This window comes from Sciurus vulgaris (genome assembly GCF_902686455.1).
Source record: "Sciurus vulgaris genome assembly, chromosome: 2".
Taxonomy (NCBI): Eukaryota; Metazoa; Chordata; class Mammalia; order Rodentia; family Sciuridae; genus Sciurus; species Sciurus vulgaris.
In genome coordinates, this window is record NC_136462.1 from 173,653,744 (window position 1) to 173,672,302 (window position 18,559).

At 43.1% G+C, this 18,559-nt stretch overlaps 1 protein-coding gene across 7 annotated transcripts in view; it reads left to right on the top strand.

Moving 5' to 3' along the window:
• The window catches only part of SLC23A2 (solute carrier family 23 member 2), a gene marked incomplete at its 3' end in the record, with an annotated part of 112,164 nt that extends 95,433 nt beyond the window's left edge, over positions 1-16,731 (top strand). For all 7 annotated transcript variants that reach the window (XM_079129101.1, XM_079129094.1, XM_079129100.1 and 4 more), the window contains 6 exons: positions 902-1,049; positions 2,477-2,582; positions 7,316-7,445; positions 8,225-8,362; positions 10,551-10,646; positions 12,022-16,731. In XM_079129101.1, coding sequence (XP_078985227.1) covers positions 902-1,049; positions 2,477-2,582; positions 7,316-7,445; positions 8,225-8,362; positions 10,551-10,646; positions 12,022-12,254 — 851 coding nt within the window. The remainder of the gene's footprint in view (positions 1-901; positions 1,050-2,476; positions 2,583-7,315; positions 7,446-8,224; positions 8,363-10,550; positions 10,647-12,021) is intronic.
• Between the last annotated feature and the right edge of the window lie 1,828 nt (positions 16,732-18,559).

Genomic DNA, 18,559 nt, shown 5'->3' on the forward strand with positions numbered 1-18,559 from the left:
ATTTGAACCATCACACTGTTCTGGAACTTCCTCTCACCACACCCCCACCCCCAGCATCTGTTTGCCAGGCTCCTGGATTGATTCCTGTGTGAAAGACGGAGTTTTATCCCTCTTTCTTTTCCCACTATGCCTTATCCTTATTGGGTGCCTTAGGCCTAATAACCAGGGAAGAAAGGCCAGCAGCATCATGAAAGCAATCTGTTGATACTAATAGTCAAAGGTAGATATATTTTTAAAGAAAAAAAGATTTAATGAACATTTCATGTAAGTGTGTGTGGGGGGGAGATTTAATGAAGAATTAAATAAATCCAGATATTCCAAATGAAACTACAATAGAGTTTTGCTTTCTAAAATAAAATTAATTTTCTATAACATGGTTTATGGTTTACTTTAAAAAAAAAAAAAAAGAGCCAGTAACAGTAGAGAAGGATTGTCTATACCTAGGCACACTTTACTGTTAGATATGGATTTAACTGGTGATTTTCACTACTATTTTTTTGATACCACCCCCTGGGAAAAGATTGCCAGTAGTTTGTACTGTGCTCTGTACAGCAGTGCTATGAATACCACTTATACAAATTTCTACCCCAGCACAGTAGGGTGTGTTAAATTGTAATTTAATAGACACTGAGTGTGACTTTGAAGCAGAAAGAGAAGAATCTGCCTCCTCCAGCCAAGTGATTTTGTTTTTTAAAATAAGGCCACAGAAGAAATCAGTCATCACTGGGGCCCTCAGTAACTTTCCCAGGCCTCTGGCATATTCATCATCAAGATTTAAAAATACACTTTCCATGTACTTCAAAACACGTGTAGATCCTGCAGGGTCCCCTGAGGACTTGGTCACTTTTGCCTGTTCTCTGGGAAAGTGCACGTGTCTTTCACGGTTGTCTTCCTTCCTCAGTTCAGTGGGGGCTGCCCACTGTGTCTGCTGCCGGTGTCATCGGCATGCTCAGCGCCGTCGTCGCCAGCATCATCGAGTCCATTGGTGACTACTATGCCTGCGCCAGGCTGTCCTGTGCCCCACCGCCTCCCATCCATGCAATAAACAGGTGCGTCCTTGAGAAAACCCATTTTTCATTGAGCCTGTTGGTTTATATAACCAAGGAAGAGAAGGAAGAGTTTTAGTGTGAAGGCAGCCAGGCAACAGGACAGTCCATTTATTGACCTTTTGTCTTTGGATTAGTCATTGCCCTCATTTTCTCATTTTCCTCATCCTTAACACAGAATTCCTACCCTTCCTTCCTCCCAGTGACAGTCAGACACTCTCTGGGAGACCACTGTGAATCTGTAACACACCAGAACAAAGGCATAGCATTGCCCTCACTCTTTGCTTGGTTTTGTGTTATTTTGATATATGTCCACTTTGATTTTTTTGTTGCCTTTTTTTCCCCAGCTGTTCTTTTTGTTTTTCCATGTAAACTCAAATTTTAGACTCTTTGGAATAAAACAGCCTCTTCACAGTTTATAAGGTTATTTCTGAATTGCAGAAATTCTGTCCCAATACTGCACCCACCCATTTGTCTGATTGATTGTCACAGTCAGATAGAGGCATAAAACACTTTTTTCTTGCATCTGTATTGGAAGTCTTAGCAGCAGACAGTAACTATTCCAGTTTTGTCAGTTAGATGCATTCCAACTGCTCTTAAGAGTATGTGCTGTTTGATCAATTCACAGTTACTGTTCATAGAAATAGGGAGGAAGAGCAGGGATAGGTGAAATTTGCAGAATTTAGAGGTTCATGAAATATAGGGTTATACCCTCAAAACAGTTCTGGAAGTTGATAGGGAATTGACCTAAGAAGGCTGCATGGAAAAGGAAATAGTCCAGATCACCCCAGGTCCCCAGCTAGCTGCTACCTCTCCAAAGGGATCGTGTGGTCTGTCCGGGGGTTTTCAGTCCTGGTTTTTCCATCTTTCTCTAATGGAGTTGTTGCATTTGATGAAACCTACTTGTGGATCCATTCTTCTAAAAGTTTCAGTGTTTGCAAAATGTCAAGCTATTTTCTCCCTTGAAGAAATAAAATACAAAGGAGGGCTGGGGATGTGGCTCAGTGGTCGAGGGCCCCTGAGTTCAGTCCCTAGTACAAAAAAAAAAAAAAAAAAAAAAAAACCAAAAAAAATACCCCGGATTTTAATAGTAAAGAATCAGATTAGTACTTTTTTACTTCATTGGCCAGCAAAATGACTCTTTTGTCCAGCTAAGGTCCTTTGTTTTCATTTGATTTCAAAATACCTGTGTCTAATACGGGATTTAGAAAGGACCCTCTCAAAATCACTGAGCACAGGGATCCTGTTGGAATACAGATTCTGCTTCAGCAAGTCTGGGTAGTGCTTGGATTCTGCATTTTAACCCCTCCCTCTCAGGAGGTGCAGAAGCTGCAGGCCTATGGACCACACATATGGGTTGAAAACATTTAGGCTCTATTTAGTGTTTCCCCATTGAATATTTCTCTTTCCCTCATTCCTTTACATTTTAGGGGGATATTCGTGGAGGGTCTCTCCTGTGTTCTTGATGGCATATTTGGTACTGGGAATGGCTCTACTTCATCCAGTCCCAACATTGGAGTTTTGGGAATTACAAAGGTACACATATTTTTCTAATTAAATGGTTGGGCCGGTAAGCATTTATCCATTTTACAGATTGGTTTGACCTCTGCGAGTTCCAACAAGAAGGGCTTCAGATTCTGAGATCATCTTCCTCCCACATCTCCCTTTTTCCTTTTGATGAGTTTCTGGAATGCCTGTTTGGAGGCAGACCAGCTTTGGTAGGAGGCACACGGGTGCTGTCATTCATTTTCCTGCAGTCTACAAATATGAATTGAGCACCAACCTGTGCCAGACTGCTGTTCTAGGTACTTGGGGTACATGAGTGAATGTGGGAGTTTGCATTCTAGCAAGAGAGGACACTCAACAGTCAGCATAGCAAGTTAGTAAACAATAATATGTGAGCCAGGGAAGAGAACAGGGGGAAACATGGGGCAGGGGACCACGAGAGGGTTAGTAAGTGTTAAATAGGGTGATCAGGCCAGGCCTCACCAAGAAAATGACTTTGAATTCTGACCTGAAGGATAGAGAGAGCCTGCAGATAACCTGGGGAAGAACATTCCAGGGAAGGGTGTAGCCAGTGCAAAGCACTCTTCTGTAAGTGGAAGGTCAGCACCAAGGCCAGTGAGGGAGAGAGTACAGTAATTAAGAACAGGTGAGGTCTGACAGGTAGCCAAGGGCCAGGTCACACAGGGCCTGTTGGTGTCCACAGATACTGGAGTAGAAGGGGGCACTTCAGGGAGCAACTTGATCTGAGTTTGACTGCAGGGAAGAGGGTAGACCATGGCAAGGTGGAAACAGGAGACCAATTAGGGGTGTCAGTAGTTCTAAATGAGAGGTAATGCCACTCACCACAAAAAATAAGTGTGTTTTATGTTGAAGAAGTAATGCTGTTTTCAAACCCTAGTGACAGAAGTCTCCTCTTTCAAATGAAATCTGATTTGGTGTCACAGTGAGTCATGAAGTTGAAGCAGGGCTTGCATCCCAGTCCTACCCACTTGTTCTCTTCCCCACCCTACCCCACTCCACCCTAGACACAGATACAAAAACCTGGGGCTGCCCCACCCCAAAACTCTGCTTCTGAAAGGAGGAGCCAGCTCCCAAGCCTTTCAGCTTTATTGCTAGCAAATAAACTTTATATTCCATTTGCTTTAGGCTAGAGTGCTGTTTGCCAGGATGTTGAGGAATATAAGTCAACCCACTGGCCATTCAGTGTTGTGCAACTAGAGACTATTAAAACTGGTTCCCCATTCCTAATGGTCTGAGTGAATCATAGGTCTCCTCACCTGAGAACTTGGGGGTGAGCCCAGAAGCCTTTTCTAGACCTGTTTGACCTCTGTAAAATTAGGCAAGAGTGGATTTCCAAAGAAATCTTCACCCTAGCTCCATGCAAGATTCTATAACCAGATAAAAAGAAACCATATACTAAGTTTGACTAATCTTGATTGTAAATCCAGGTGTGAGAGAGCTGTGCACACATGCAGGGTGCATGCTTGACTTGTTTGTTAGTTTTCCCATAAGTTGACAGGGTTGGGCCAGAGTTCAGGTGTACTGATGACCCCACCTGCTGCCTGTTGCTTCCAGTGTGTGGCATGGGAGAGGTGGCTGCCCAATGGGCACTTCTCTAGGGCCATCCCCGGGGTCCTGTTGCTGCCCTTGGTGAGAAGCAGGTGTCGAGCCCAGGGAACTGAGGGAAGAGTCTAATGGCCACAAAATGGGGCAAAAGCCATGTTTCTCCTGAGTGTTTGCTGCTGTGACCATATAACTGGTCCCTAAAAAGATAGGGGTAAAACTGTTACAGATGGAGAGGGACTGTTGGAAAAAAACAGTTTAACTAGCTCCCTCCCTTTCTGTATCCTTTAAAAACACATCACATAACAGCCAAGGTCACCAAGCAAAGTATTGTTCTACAACAGGATCAAGGTGGTTTGGGGAATAATTACCTTCATTAAAATTTGAATGGTGCCAGCTTATTCTGAAAAGGAACCCTGCCAGTAGGGATTCCGGATGTTGCCCTGAATCCCTTTGCACCCAGCCATCTGGGCCACTTTCCCAGGCAAAGGCTACATCCAGTCAAAATCAGTGTCAGCTCTGAGATCAGATTTGTATTACCCTGAATCACAAGACTCAAGTCTAGGAAAAAGGGCACAGTGGAGACCATCTCCCATCAGCCTTTGAGTGAGAAGGTGGGACTTGCACCATAGGAATATCTGTGTGCCACACCCTGTAGCCCATGGGAAGATCCCCGCCTGGGAGAAAGGAGGCTCGAGTTCTGCTCTGTGATTTGTCCTTTGTCCAGCTGGAGGACTTGGACAAGCCATTTCCGAGTAGAACTCTGCTCTGTAGTCCTAGGATTACACGTCTGGATCTATGGTGTGCAGTGTGGTAGTCAGTAGCGACATCTGCCTATGTTAAGTTTAAACAAGTCAGAATTAAATACTGATTCCCCCAGTCACACTGATCATGTTTCCACCCTCCAGCATCTTGGGTAGCTAAATAGATGCCACTGGACAGTACAGTGAAGGCTATATCCATACCCAGTTCTACTGGACATCACTGGTCTAAGCCATTGAGCCAGAAAAGGATGGTCTGCACCTCTTCCACAGGCTGTGCCTCCATTTCCTGGCAACTCCATTATTTGCTGTCCTTTGTTCAGTTATTGAATTTTCTGTGCATGGATTGCTCACCTATCTTATTTAGAGTTGGGGTTACCTACCCTTCCTCCTCACTGAGTGCATTCCAGTGTCTGTCCTACAGAGGGGCAGCATACACCGTGGGGAGGCACTTTGGATTCCAGCCATAGTGCCATCACTTCATCTCAGTGTGACCATGGGCAAGCTGTGTCAGCTCTCTGGTCTCTGCACCCTTGTCTCCAAGGTAGTTTGAAAGGTGTTGGAATCATCACTGATGTAAAACTCAGCCTTCTGGAGTGTAGCAGGTAATGGGAAGCCATAGGTGCCCCTCATTGATGCTATCTGCCCCTTGTTTTATTTCTAAGAACAGAGTAAACACTGTCTCCGTGCCTGTAGTATTCTTGGGAATTCATGCACAGGCTAATCTCTCAGTTTGACAGTGAACTCTTAACTCAGACCTCAAGACCATCTCCAAAAACCCACCTAAACTCAGCTTTCTTCCCTGACAGTGGACTCCCTCACAGTGGAACAGTGCAATCATTTGATCACAAGCATATGACTTACTCATCTTTGTATCCACCTCTAATGCATGCTGGCCACCTAGTTGATCCTCAAAATGTTTTCTGAAAAATGTGCCATTTTGATGAAAAAAGGGGGGGGGGGCTTATGTAATTGCAGCCAGGCACAAGTCATTTTGCTTGGTTCAGACGTTGGTGGGATCTTCTCCACTGCTTACTTGCCCTTCGAGGTGTGGGGAGAGGCTGGATTGGGACGTGGGCCCGTGTTAGCTGTCCAGCCAGAGAGCCATCTCTTTAGTTTCAGTAAAAGATTAGGCTTTGTTGCTTACCTAGCTGGCTCTGGATCCTAGAAACTGTCAGGAGGCTAAGGACTAGCACCATGCAGAACTCTGTGCAGCAGTTGAACAAGTCTTTAACATCTGTGCTACCAGTCACACATACCTAATGAGCACTTAAAGTGTGGCCAGTGCAAAGGAAGAATTTAAAGTTTTGTTTAATTTTAATTGATTTAAGTTTAATTTATCTTCTTCTCACTGTAGAGTCATATATAAAGCCCTAGGGGCACTCTCCCAAATGTTTCTAGGACCTCTTATACCTAATTTACACCCTCAGAGTGTAGTCCCTAGGGAGAAGGCAAAGAATAGGGGCCACTAGTACAAAATTCTTGAGCCAGATGCCAGCCCGATAGATGGAGACTTCTAGAAAGCAGAGGTCAGGTTTAATAGGAAACAAGCTCACAACACGACTAGAGGGAAGGAGGCTCACCAGCAGGTACAGCTTTCCTGAGAAGGGTGCTTTATTTCCTAAGCCCCAGAGGATTTAAACAAGGGACTGATATCCCCAAATCAGTGTGTTAGATCACTCTGTGACAGCGGGGCGAAGGAGGGGCGAGGCACCATGCAGCCCTTAGGCACATCGTGTCACCTAATCCCTTTAAGCAAAACCACAGGGTACAGCTATGTATAGTATAGTAAGGATCCTGAGACCCAAGGAGGCTAGCTTGCCCAGTCATACCCAGGTGGAGTGGGCATACAAAGTAGCAGCTAGGCTCAAATATTCTGTGCTCTTGGCCCCTGCCCTGTACCACCTCTCACAGGCAATAAGAGAGGTGGTTCCGGGAATGTTGGAGCTATGGTTTTTCTGCTTAGGGGGAGAGGTAGGAAAGATAGAATTAAGGCTTCAGTACTTCTGCTGGTGAAGGGTGGTACAAGGAAACCCAGAAAAGAAGCAAAGCATAGCATCTGAGACCCCAGGGGTTCATTCCGGCCAGTGACCATGGGAGGACTTTGGAGACCCAAGACCTAAGCAGGGGTGATCCTATTCAGGGCACAGAGAAGCAAAGGCTGATCCCTGATCCCTGGGGCCACCTACCTACAGTCAAGATGAGAAGACTCGGGAGAGGAGTGGAGTGAGGATAGGCGATGGGAAGCTCTACTTGGGGGTGTCCTTACAGTAATTAGGTTTGGAGTTCAGTCCCTGTTAACTAAAGATTTAACCAGCATTCTAGGTTCTGCCTAAGGGCTCAGTCACATTTGCCTTGGGCCCTGGGAGGCTAGACTGGAAACCCATGCTACTGGAGGATGACTGGCGAGCACTTGTCTGCCCTCTGTTGTGTCCACAGGTTGGCAGCCGCCGCGTGATCCAGTATGGTGCAGCACTCATGCTTGGGCTGGGCATGATTGGCAAGTTCAGCGCCCTCTTCGCATCCCTCCCAGACCCCGTTCTTGGAGCCCTCTTCTGCACTCTCTTTGGTAAAATTCTACCTCCTCCATAGTGGGCTTCCCTCCCAGCCTCCTTTCCTTGCATTTGCAGACTTATTAATAAGATCGTGATGTTTCTGCCAACTCCCTTTATTAAGACTGAAGCTATAATAAATTTCTATTTTAAAGTATAAAAGATTATGTCTTTAGGACTGGGGATGTGGCTTAGTGGTAGAGTTCTTGCCTGGCCCTGGGTTCAGTTTCCAGCACCACAAACAAAAAGATTGTCTTCACAAAAAATCAAAGATTACATCACTCTCCGAGTTGAGTTTACATTAAAGCTAGAACCAGCAATAAGAAAATTATGCTACAAAAATTAATTAAATATAGTTAGAATTTCTCTTTAATTAGAATTTCTGATTGATTTAGTTCAAATATCCCCTTGAATGATCCATTTAAAACTGATCATTTTTAAAGGGAACTCAGGATTTGATCTCTGCACTATTTGGTTATAGTAATCGGGAACATGCACAGATAATTTGAGTGGGTTCCCAATTTAATTGAATTGTTTGTATAGAGAGGGAGCCAGTGCTTTTCACCATCTCCTTCATCTAAGGAAAATGTAGTGTGATGCATGTGTTGAGGGTGTTTTGAACTAGAGACAAATGGTCCTGTTTCACCTCCAAGTCTCCCCTTCTTACTGCCACTGTACTGGTCTCCTACCTTGTTGCTGATGGACAGAGAAAGGACATGAGGTCACTGTCATGAGTGACCCATTACCATGCTGCAGGTGAACTCAGTGGACCTGTGTCTGGTGTTTTTCTCTCCAGGAATGATCACAGCCGTTGGCCTCTCTAATCTGCAGTTCATTGACTTAAATTCTTCCCGGAACCTGTTTGTGCTTGGATTCTCAATCTTCTTCGGGCTCGTCCTTCCAAGTTACCTCAGACAGAACCCTCTAGTCACAGGTAGGGCAAATAGGCCTTGACTCTTGGGGTGAGCTGCATTCACAGCTGTTCTCCAGGGGAAGCTTGAAGCTTTGGCAGTGTCGCTGCACCTTCATCTTTGCATTTTCTTGAAGCTCATTCTCTGAAAGCCTGGGTGGGGCCTCTCACATAAGCCAACATGTGCACATAACTGACAGGGAAGCCAAGGTCTGTTTCTTTACCAGGATCCTCTTCTTTGGGAGAATGCCTCTCTGTAAAACCTTTGATTTCTCAGACTAGTGCCATATTAAGAGTTATAGTTTCTTAGCCAGGTATAGTGGTGCATACCTGTAATCCCAGCTACTTGGACACAGAGATAGGAGGATCAAGTTCAAGGCCAGACTGGGCAACTTAGGGAGACCCTGTCTTAAAATAAAAATTTAAAAATGGGCTGGGGCTCTGTGGTAGAGAACCCTTGGTTTCAATCCCCAGGACTAGCAAAAGAGAAAAAAAGGTAATTTCTTAAAACTCAACTTTATAGACTTTGAAATACATATTTTTCTATTGGGATTATAGCTACTTTGAATTCAAAATTAGCCTTTTTAACTTTTACAACTAATTTAAAATGGCATTTAATACAGTGTTATGTGCAATCACTACCCCTGTCTAGTTTGTAAAACATGTCATCAGTCCACAATAAAACTCCCTATTCCTTAAGCTACTAACCCTCTCCCCCAGCTCCTGGCATCCACCAGTCTGCTTTTTCTCTCTATGGGCTTACCCATTCTGTATATGTCATATAAATAGAATCATGACCTATTGTGTCTTTAACTTAGCATAATAGTTCAAGATTTGTCTGTTGTAGATGGTCAAATGTTTCATTTTTTATGACTAATATGTATATGCCATAATTTACTCACCCATTGATGAACATTAGTTTGCAGCTATTGTGACCATTGGTACACATGTACAAACACTTCTCATTATTCATGATTATTATGTTCTATATAGTTGCCTCAAATAGAATTAGCAAATACTGAACCATTGCTTCAAGGGGAATGTGGCCAACAGTACTGTTGACCAGTGAATCTTACCTGATACTCACCCAGACTTCTTGTACAGAGGAACACTGGACAGCACTTCAGTAGAACACTTGGTGACCATTTTAAATAATAAATCACCAACTAAAAGCATAAAATAACAAACCTGGTTTTATAGAAACTATAGAAAGGACACTTTATTTAGAGTAGGAGAGCTGAAAGGCAGAGGGTCACCTTGTTTGACTTCAACTGGGAATATATGTGTTGGGCAACTCAGATTTTCCACTGCTGTGCGTGCTCATGAGACTGCAAAAGCACCAGGAGTATTCATTTTGAGTTTATGGATGACTTTTAGTGCTATTCACAAATATAGAAACTGTAAATGATGAGCATATACCATATTTGCTTGAGTACCTGTTTTGAATTCTTCTGGGTATATATCCAGGAGTAGAGTTGCTGAGTCATATGGTAATTCTATGTTTAACTTTTTGAGGAATTGCCAAACTGCCATAGTGGCTGCACCATTTTACAGTCCCATCAATTGTGTATTTAGAGAATTCCTTTGTCCACGTGTTCGTCAACACTTATTGTTTTCCGTTGATGATCATCATATTTTAAGTGTAGAAAGTGTGAGAACTTCCTAATAACAAGGATATTCCTGCTGTACTTTACATTTTAATGTATCACATTTCATGGGAGGATGTCTTCATATCCAGTTGCTCCTGATTATTAAAAGCGGCTAGGCTCTAATTAGTAATCCAGAATACTGAAAACTCATATGATTATAGATACGACAGATATTTTTGTCATCTTACTCATTTTATAATTTTTTAACTTCTTTTAGCTTTAAGCTTTTTAGCTTACAGCAGCCCTCTTTCTAAAAAGTTTTAGATCTATAGACAATACCACAATGGTTTCATAGTTTGTTATAGGGTCAGTGTCTCTCTGTAAGGTTTGTCTCCTATGCGCTACTATAAGGACTTTCCTTATGGAGATAACATCGGATTACTGTTGACGTATTCATATTTGTTTAAAACATGAATGACAAAACTTTATTGATGTGTAACTGGGAAATGTACACTTTCATATGCTGTAGACATGACTGGCAGAGTCATGCCCCCCACTGCCCATTCCTGAGTCAAGGGCAGACCTGCAGTGATGACCCCTTGACGGATTCTTTCTGCTTCTAGGCATAACAGGAATCGATCAAGTGTTGAACGTCCTTCTCACAACAGCTATGTTTGTTGGAGGCTGTGTGGCTTTTATTTTGGACAACACCATCCCAGGTACGTGGTATATATATCAATCATGCTTACTACATGTGTGGGTTATTTTTTTCCCAAACAGAAATAATAAGCGAAGCTGATTGTGGTGGCATGCCCCTGTAGTCCCAAGCTACTTGGGAGACTGAGGCAGAAGGAATTGCTTGAGCCTTGGTGTTTGAGGCCATCTTGGGCAACATAGTAAGACCCTGTCTCCAAAATAAATAAATAAGAAACAGAGAGAGTAAAACTAATCAAAGCCATCATTTATTAAAATAGTCATCTAGCTGGGTGCAGTAGTGCATGCCTATAATCCCAGTAACTAGGGAGGCTGAGACAGGAGGATTCAAGTTCAAAGCCAGCCTCAGCATTTAGCAAGGCACCTCCCTGGGTCCCATCCCTGGTACAATTAAAAAAACAAAAAAACAAAAAAAAAATTATCTTCTAAAGCAGTTGAGATGATGTGTGAATCTGTTTTTTCTTAATAAGCTGGTTGACTTTAGGTCTCCTCCACTGTGGCGTCTATGGATTCATGGATTCATTGACACACTCTTGAGTTGCTGGTAGCAGTCTGTGGCACCTCTTCCCTGGTCCCTGTTCTTTAAATGAATTATTCCTAAGGCATACTTCCAGCCCACTAAGGCCAAAGAATGGTAGGCAAGGGCTGAAATCAGCAAGGCCGAGGCCAGTGATGAGGTGTAAGAAGACAGCTATCTCTGCAGCACACAAGCCCTCATGGATGAGTGGTCCTTGAGAAAAACTAGGTAGTGTACATGCTGGGATGTGGCCCCACCTTGGTGCCTTCTCAGTGTCCTAGAGATGGCTGCTGTATACCATTGTAACATGTTGCCTTCAAGGACGGGTGATGTGACTCTGCCTGATGTTCTACCCAGGGAACCCCCAGCAGTCTCTTGATTGAGACATTTTGGAGATAGATTGTTTTAAGGGGGAAAATTGCAAAATCTTTAAGCCCAAGATTGAGGTCGGTGTACCCCACTCCTCACCATGCACTAAAATAGTGCAAAACAGTATAAAACTTAGGTGAATACAATACTGACATGGTGGCCAAAGAAAGCTGTAACATGGCTTGGGCCAGACTGTAACCATCAACATTGAGAATGTGGGTCATGGGGCAGGTCAGGGAACATGTGAAGGGGCATCAAGAGGTCACTTAAGTATGGAGCAAGGGATAAGGAGGGGCTAGTGATTCTTGGGCTTCTAGTCTGGGCACCTGGAGAACTGAGCATCTTTAACTTCTCTGCTGTCATCCAGGCAGATTTGATCTCTGGGACAGCATGTGTTTGTGTGTGTATGTATAAATAAAATCTTGGGTCTCATTCCTGACAATGGTTAAACTAAACATTCCTTTTTTTTGTTTGTGTGTGCACATGTGCGACAGGTACCCCAGAGGAAAGAGGAATCAGGAAATGGAAGAAAGGTGTGAGCAAAGGGAACAAGTCACTTGATGGCATGGAATCCTACAATTTGCCATTTGGCATGAATATTATTAAAAAATACAGATGCTTCAGCTACCTACCCATCAGCCCAACCTTTGCAGGTTACACATGGAAAGGTTTCGGAAAGAACGAAAACAGCCGGAGTTCAGACGAAGACTCACAGGCCACAGTATAGCCCTAGCTGTGCCCTGTGGCCTGGCCGCAGCAAGGCAGTATCTGTAGTTCCTTACTGAGTAACAAGAAGTAAAGTATGTTTGTATATCTACATTTACATCCTACACCCCAGAGCTAAGACAGTTTGCACATCGCTTTTCTGTTGTAGGTGGTGATTTGTGTCAAATATGGTGTCTCACCTATGTCCTTATTTAAGCCCTCGATCTCTTGCCCTTTGAGAGTGTCCATTGCTGGCCATGGTCACTGAACTTGAAATTCCAGTTCTCCTGTGGGAATAGATGTGTGAAATCTGCAGCTATTCCTTCCTTGCAGTCCTCTCTAGTACCTACTGCTGGCTTTTCTACAGGCTGCCTGTAAGGCCCAGGGCCTTTTGGTCTGAGAAGCACCTGGACCCACTTTGTCTTCACTTGACCTTAGCCTGTACCTTCAGAGACTTCCTCTGGTCAAGGGACACCAGTGTCCTCATGTTGTCACAGCTGCCTGTGATCAGGTGTGATTCTCTTGTCCCTGATACTCCTGTAGGAGGTTGTTGACCTGACTGACCCAGATGTGGGCATGCATAAGGTCTTTTTTTTTTTTCGATAATACAGATATTGAATCAAACTCTGTTCAGGGGACTGAAGGGAAGGGAAATGACCCTGAAGTAAATATTATTCTCAACTGCCCCTTCTCCCTGCCACCCTGTGGCCAGCACATTTCATACTGGCCTCTTTTAGTGGAGACACCCTATTTGGCATCTGTTGCTACTGGCTGGTGTGACAGGTACAGAGTGCCACACAGGGGCACCAGTCAGATACATCTGTGGGCGTCTTGGCTCTCTTGTCATGTGGATGTTACTGTTGCGCGTGTCTGTAATTACGAGGTTTTATTCCTATTTAATGTTATTGACTATAGCAGATTTTCAAAATCCAGTGTTTTTCCATTTGACCTTCTTCCCTTGCATCCCTATTACTTGTCCTGCATCCCCCTATCCCCATTAAGAGAAGAACCAGCATCGTAAAGCTGTGGATACCATCAGGGAAGCTTGTTGTAAGGCTGTTGAAGGCCAGTAACCATTGTTGTGGTTGTGTTTTGTATTGCTTGATACCGTGAAAGTGTAAATACTGTTATAATGCCTAATCTATTTATCAAAACTGACTACTGGACCAGAGCCCAGAAACCATGGGTCAAGTTACACGTGAATTTGTTTTGTGAAGAAGGGAATTTGGGACAGGTAACAAGCAAAACCGCCATACTGAATGGTCCATCATCCATCATCCCAAAAAATTCATTCTTCTGTTGCAATTCATCTTTGGCAGATGTGGCTTAAGGAGACTTAAGGGTTATCATAGTACATGTCCACTGGATCTTGATTTTACAGAAGGGAAGGTTAGATTCCTTAGCCAAATATTGCCTTATTTATGTTGTTGCAGAAGACCGTGAGAAAAGAAGCTAGAAGGCTCCCTTTGTTAAGAGTTGTAATTTATAACACTAAATTCTTTCTGACAAAATGACTTCTTTTGAATTCAGTTTGAAGTTTTTCAGCCAAAGGAAAAACGTGAGACATGAAGTAGTGACCTTGGTTAATAAGATTGTGCCTCTCACATGGTCATCGACCTGGCTGAACTTTGGATGGCAGTGGGTGTTCCTGTTTCCCATTGTACAGTGTGGTTCTTGGTGACCTGGTGTCCACAGGGTGCATTTCCTGTGCCCTCAGCCCCAGGCTGCCCTGACCACCACATTGTGAGGTCTTTGGTTGTCACTGTAGCCCTCTTGACTCCTGAAGTTTTGGGCTTCAAGAGCACCTCAGAGCCACTGTGTTACTTTGCCAAAATCTTAGTGCAGATTGAGTAAAGAACTTAGATTCTAAACTACATTTAATTTTTGTATTTTTAAAAAATGTGTATTCAGTGCATAGTTCCTTTAAAAGCACACTGGTTAATGGTTCCCATCCCTCTTACCTTGGTAAGCCCTTGAGCCGGACAGCTCTCCTGCACTACGTTGACCTAATATTCCTATTTTGCTCAGTATCTCCCAGTTTCTCTGCTCTCAAAAATGGGGAGAACTGCAAAATATATCAGATTTTTAGAATTCTAGCCCTTTAAGGTAAGTAGAAACAGCATGTATCCAAGTAAAGCCATTGATAATTCACATACATTTTCCCTTCAGCCTGACTGGGCATCTTCCCTCCCAGCAAGCTCCACTCAGGGTGTGGGCCTCAGCTGTCTAGAAACTCTCCCTCTGAACCCCTCACTGGGCCAGCTTATAATGTGATGCCCCACTCCATTGGTCTGTGGGAGGTCCTCAGCAAGCATCCACGTGGTGAAAGAAGTCCTATGCCCACACCTGCCATGGGAAACAGTTTCCACCCTTCTTCCCTTGAGGCTAGCTCTGATGTTCTGTCCAGGAAGGAGGAAGAGGACAGGAGGTGGGAGAAAAAAGGGCAGCTGGATCACATGCCCCCACTGAGTCTGGTGGTTTCTGCACAACCTTGAGTGATTGGAGTTCCTTCATCACTAGTAGATTTTGCACATAGAATGCATAGGTGCACAAACCATTTTAGGAAGTAGCCCTCCTGCTAGCAAGTATGTCACAGAATGAGTCTGTAATCAAAAGGAAAAGATGTATATTTATCTTCTAGAGTCCCTGCCATACCTGAAGGGGAGGTGGCCACATATGTTCTGTGCCTGATATCCTTCCCATTCACATTTGTTGGCCTGCATTGTGGGGCTGTGCACTGCTGTGCTTCTTTTTGCCAATAGAATGTTACAGAGTATTTTGGATGTAAATGTTCTTGTAGGGCTTGGGTCTCTTCACTTTGACAGTGGCCACCTACCCACCATTTCACCTGCCTGTTTCCTGAAAGAAGGCATCTGTATTGACCATGGGAAGTAGAAATAATATTTGACAGGAGATGCCGGCATGAGATTCACAGTGGGGGAGACTGTGAATCTTCAGAGGTCCAGAGAGTAATGGGGAATGGCTCCAATCTTTGTGACTTCATTCTCATTAGGGAGTTAAACTTAGATTCATGGATACATTTGTCTTCAGAATCTTCCTTAAGAGGTTTTCCTGTGTTGACTTTTAGTTTCTTGGGATTGATCAAGGCAAGAGAAGTGGCTTTACCAGACCAACTAAAATGAAGCATGGTGGGTCCTGATGATTTCCTGTTTTCATGGTAACAAATTCACATGCAGGATTTGCTTTATACTGTAGAATACTGACTTTCACGACAACTGGGTTTATGCATGAATATTGCAGTATTTCCATAGAGTAAAATAACATTTCTGCCCAGGATAATAGTCACAGTTTTCCAGGGAGGGAATGATATAATTTTCATGACAATGTCATGTGCTGATAGAATTTCTCCATTGATGAATCTCTAGTATTGTGTGTATACTTTATTTACCCATACGTATGTTTTATGACCATGAGCTTAGTTTTAATTTCTTTTATTTGCATCCCTGCTGAGATGTTGATGCTAGCAACTTAGTTTTAAAGTTGGCAAGTCTAATCTTCAGTAATATCAGTGCCACAAGAGCAGACAGGCCAGACAGAAGGTGAGTAAGGAGCAGTGGTGAAAGCCTCACTCCAGAAGCCACCTGACCAGAGGAGAGACAGTATCAGCAGGTGGTTGTGCTTCGGCTGTACACTTGGCTGTAGGCACCAGGCCTGGTGTGGCCTGGTGTGGATTGGCATGAGGGCCTGCTGTGCACACCCAGCCACACCCAGCCAGCTCCTGCACCTGAGCATTCACAGAACTCCCGTCTCCAGGAAACTCTTCCTCGGCTTCAGAGAAGAAGCTAGGGTTTCACATGCTGCGTGTTGTCCTCTGTCCCTTGTGATTTGGACACACAGACTAGGACATCTCCCACCCTCCCCTCCTCCTACAGTCAGAACTGAGTAGTGCAAGAAGGCTGCCCATTTTGCCAGCATTCAGCTTCCACCCCTGGATCCCCGTCAGCAGCCTCGCAGACATTCCTGTCCCTTCAGGTTGCTGTTGACTGTGCCTCATCATCACTCTGACATCCGGCGTCCTTAGAATTGCTGTATGTATTTCCAGGCACTTAGGACACCCTTACCAGCGTTGCCATCCGACTGACAGTTCAAATGAACACCCTTTTCTGTTCGTTCTAACAACCTTTGTTTGACACATTAATAAATTTCTGGCTGTTCTTAAAACAGTGGAGATGCCTCTATTTTCCTTGAGTTTTGTGACTGACTTTACCTATATACCTTTCTGGGATTTCGTTTGTTTTTTTATTTTGCATACCGAGGGTATTTGGGGTGGGGTTGTTTTTTGAGATGTGTAATTCTTTTATGGAGTTTTTAAAAAAGAATTTTCATATTGTTTTTCTAACATGGCTTCATTAAACGTTTAAGTATTTTAAAAATATGTAATATTTGGACCAGATGTTGTGAATAATAGTAGAGATAAAGCTATTTTATTCTGTATTTTTAAAACTGTTCCGTACAAATAAAAGCTCTCCTGGATGCCCTTTTGCTGTTTGCACTCCTCCTCCTTTGGCCAGTCTTTAAGAAAATTGTAATTTGTTTAAAGCCATCACCTAAGCGAGAGAATCAGCTAATAAATTCAGTTTAGCTGGGCACAGTGGCACACACCTGTAATCCCAGCAACTCGGGGCTGAAGCAGGAGATCTCCAGTTCAAGGCCAGCCTTGGCCACTTAGCAAGACAGGCTCAAAAGAAGGGCTGGAGATGTGGTTAAGTGGTAGAGTTCCCCTGGGTTCAGTCTGCAATACCTCCCCACCAGAAATCATACCATTTTCTCCTTTGGTTCACTTCTGGAATTCTGACTTTTTTTTTTTTTTTTTTCCATTTATGCTGCATCTCCTAGGTCTGTTTTATATAGGGTCACTCATTTTCTCTCTTTCCATTTCCTGAAAGAGTTTGGAAGAATTTCCAGAGTAATTATCTAAATCATCAACTGGGATTTATAGAGTTCCAACCTCCTGCTCATGTCTTTGGTCATTTTCAAACATACAAAAGTAGAGAGAATAGCACAATACACCCCCACGTGGGGCTGGAAGCTTAGCTCAGTGGTAGAACACTTTTTTAGCATGCTCAAAGCCCTGAATTTGATCCCATCACTAAAAGCACACCAAAACCAAAACAGTACCCCATGTGCCCATCACCTAGCTAATAGGTGTGGACTCACAGCCAATCTTATTTCAAATATACTCCTTCACTTTCCAGTTTTGAAGCAAATCCCAGACAGTACTTCATCTATAAATATTTGAGTAGTTAAACTAAAAGATAGTCCTTAAAAAATATAACAGGGACAACCACTGTGTTACAAAAAGCAAAACTCAAACACCTGCTGATTTAACGTTAGGGTAAACTCTTAAAAATTTTCACTAATTCTATGATAATATGAATACCTATGTTGTGCAAAAGAGATGTCTCAGTGTGCATTTGGCACAATGCCTAATTCTTATAAATTTAAGAAATATGTTGGTTTTAATGACTACCAAACAAAATAAACTCTAGACAAATAACCTAATGCAAAGAGTATATCTTTAAAAATTAACAGTATTTCCATAATACAATTAACCATCTAGCCAGGGTTTAAATTTCCAGTGTTAAGTATTTGAAATAGAATCCACATGAAGTCCACATTTTGCCATTGACTGAATGTCTTCCCATATCTGTGTCTCTCACATTCTCTTTACAACTTATTTGTTAGAGCAATTTATTTGTCTTGTAGTTTCCTTCAGGGGATATGGAGTACACCCCCTTTTAACATGTTCCTCTGCTCTCAGTATTTCCTGGATCAGATTTGGGTCCATCTGGGGAACAGAGGGCCAGTGGTGCAGTGGGTAACATCTCTGACTGGGTCAGAACATTCCAGTTGCATCTTATGTCCGTGGTTGTATTTTTAAAGGAAGACACAGTCTTTCACAATGAGATCTTTTCATAGATGCTCTGTTGCCTCAGGTCCTACTGAACATATATCTTAGGGATTTTGCTTAGGGAGCCATTTCATGTAAGTTGTTTCCTGAGGACACGTTTCTTCCAATTCCTTAGGATAGTCCTTTTTTTTGAACTATTGGAACTTTTCATGTGTCTGGTAATTTTCTTGCTGCTTTTATTGAAGAGGGAGGACTGTTCAACAGCAAAATTTAGTGGGTAATTTTTTTCCCAAAACTTGTTTCATGGTTTGATATAAAATTCCTTAGACCCTAGTTGGCCTGTCATTGCATTCACTTCTGTTAGGTTACAACTTGCCAGACACTGTTTATTCAGCAGGGATAACTTATCATAAATATGCTAATATTTTGGTTTTATTACAGATGTCTTCATATTT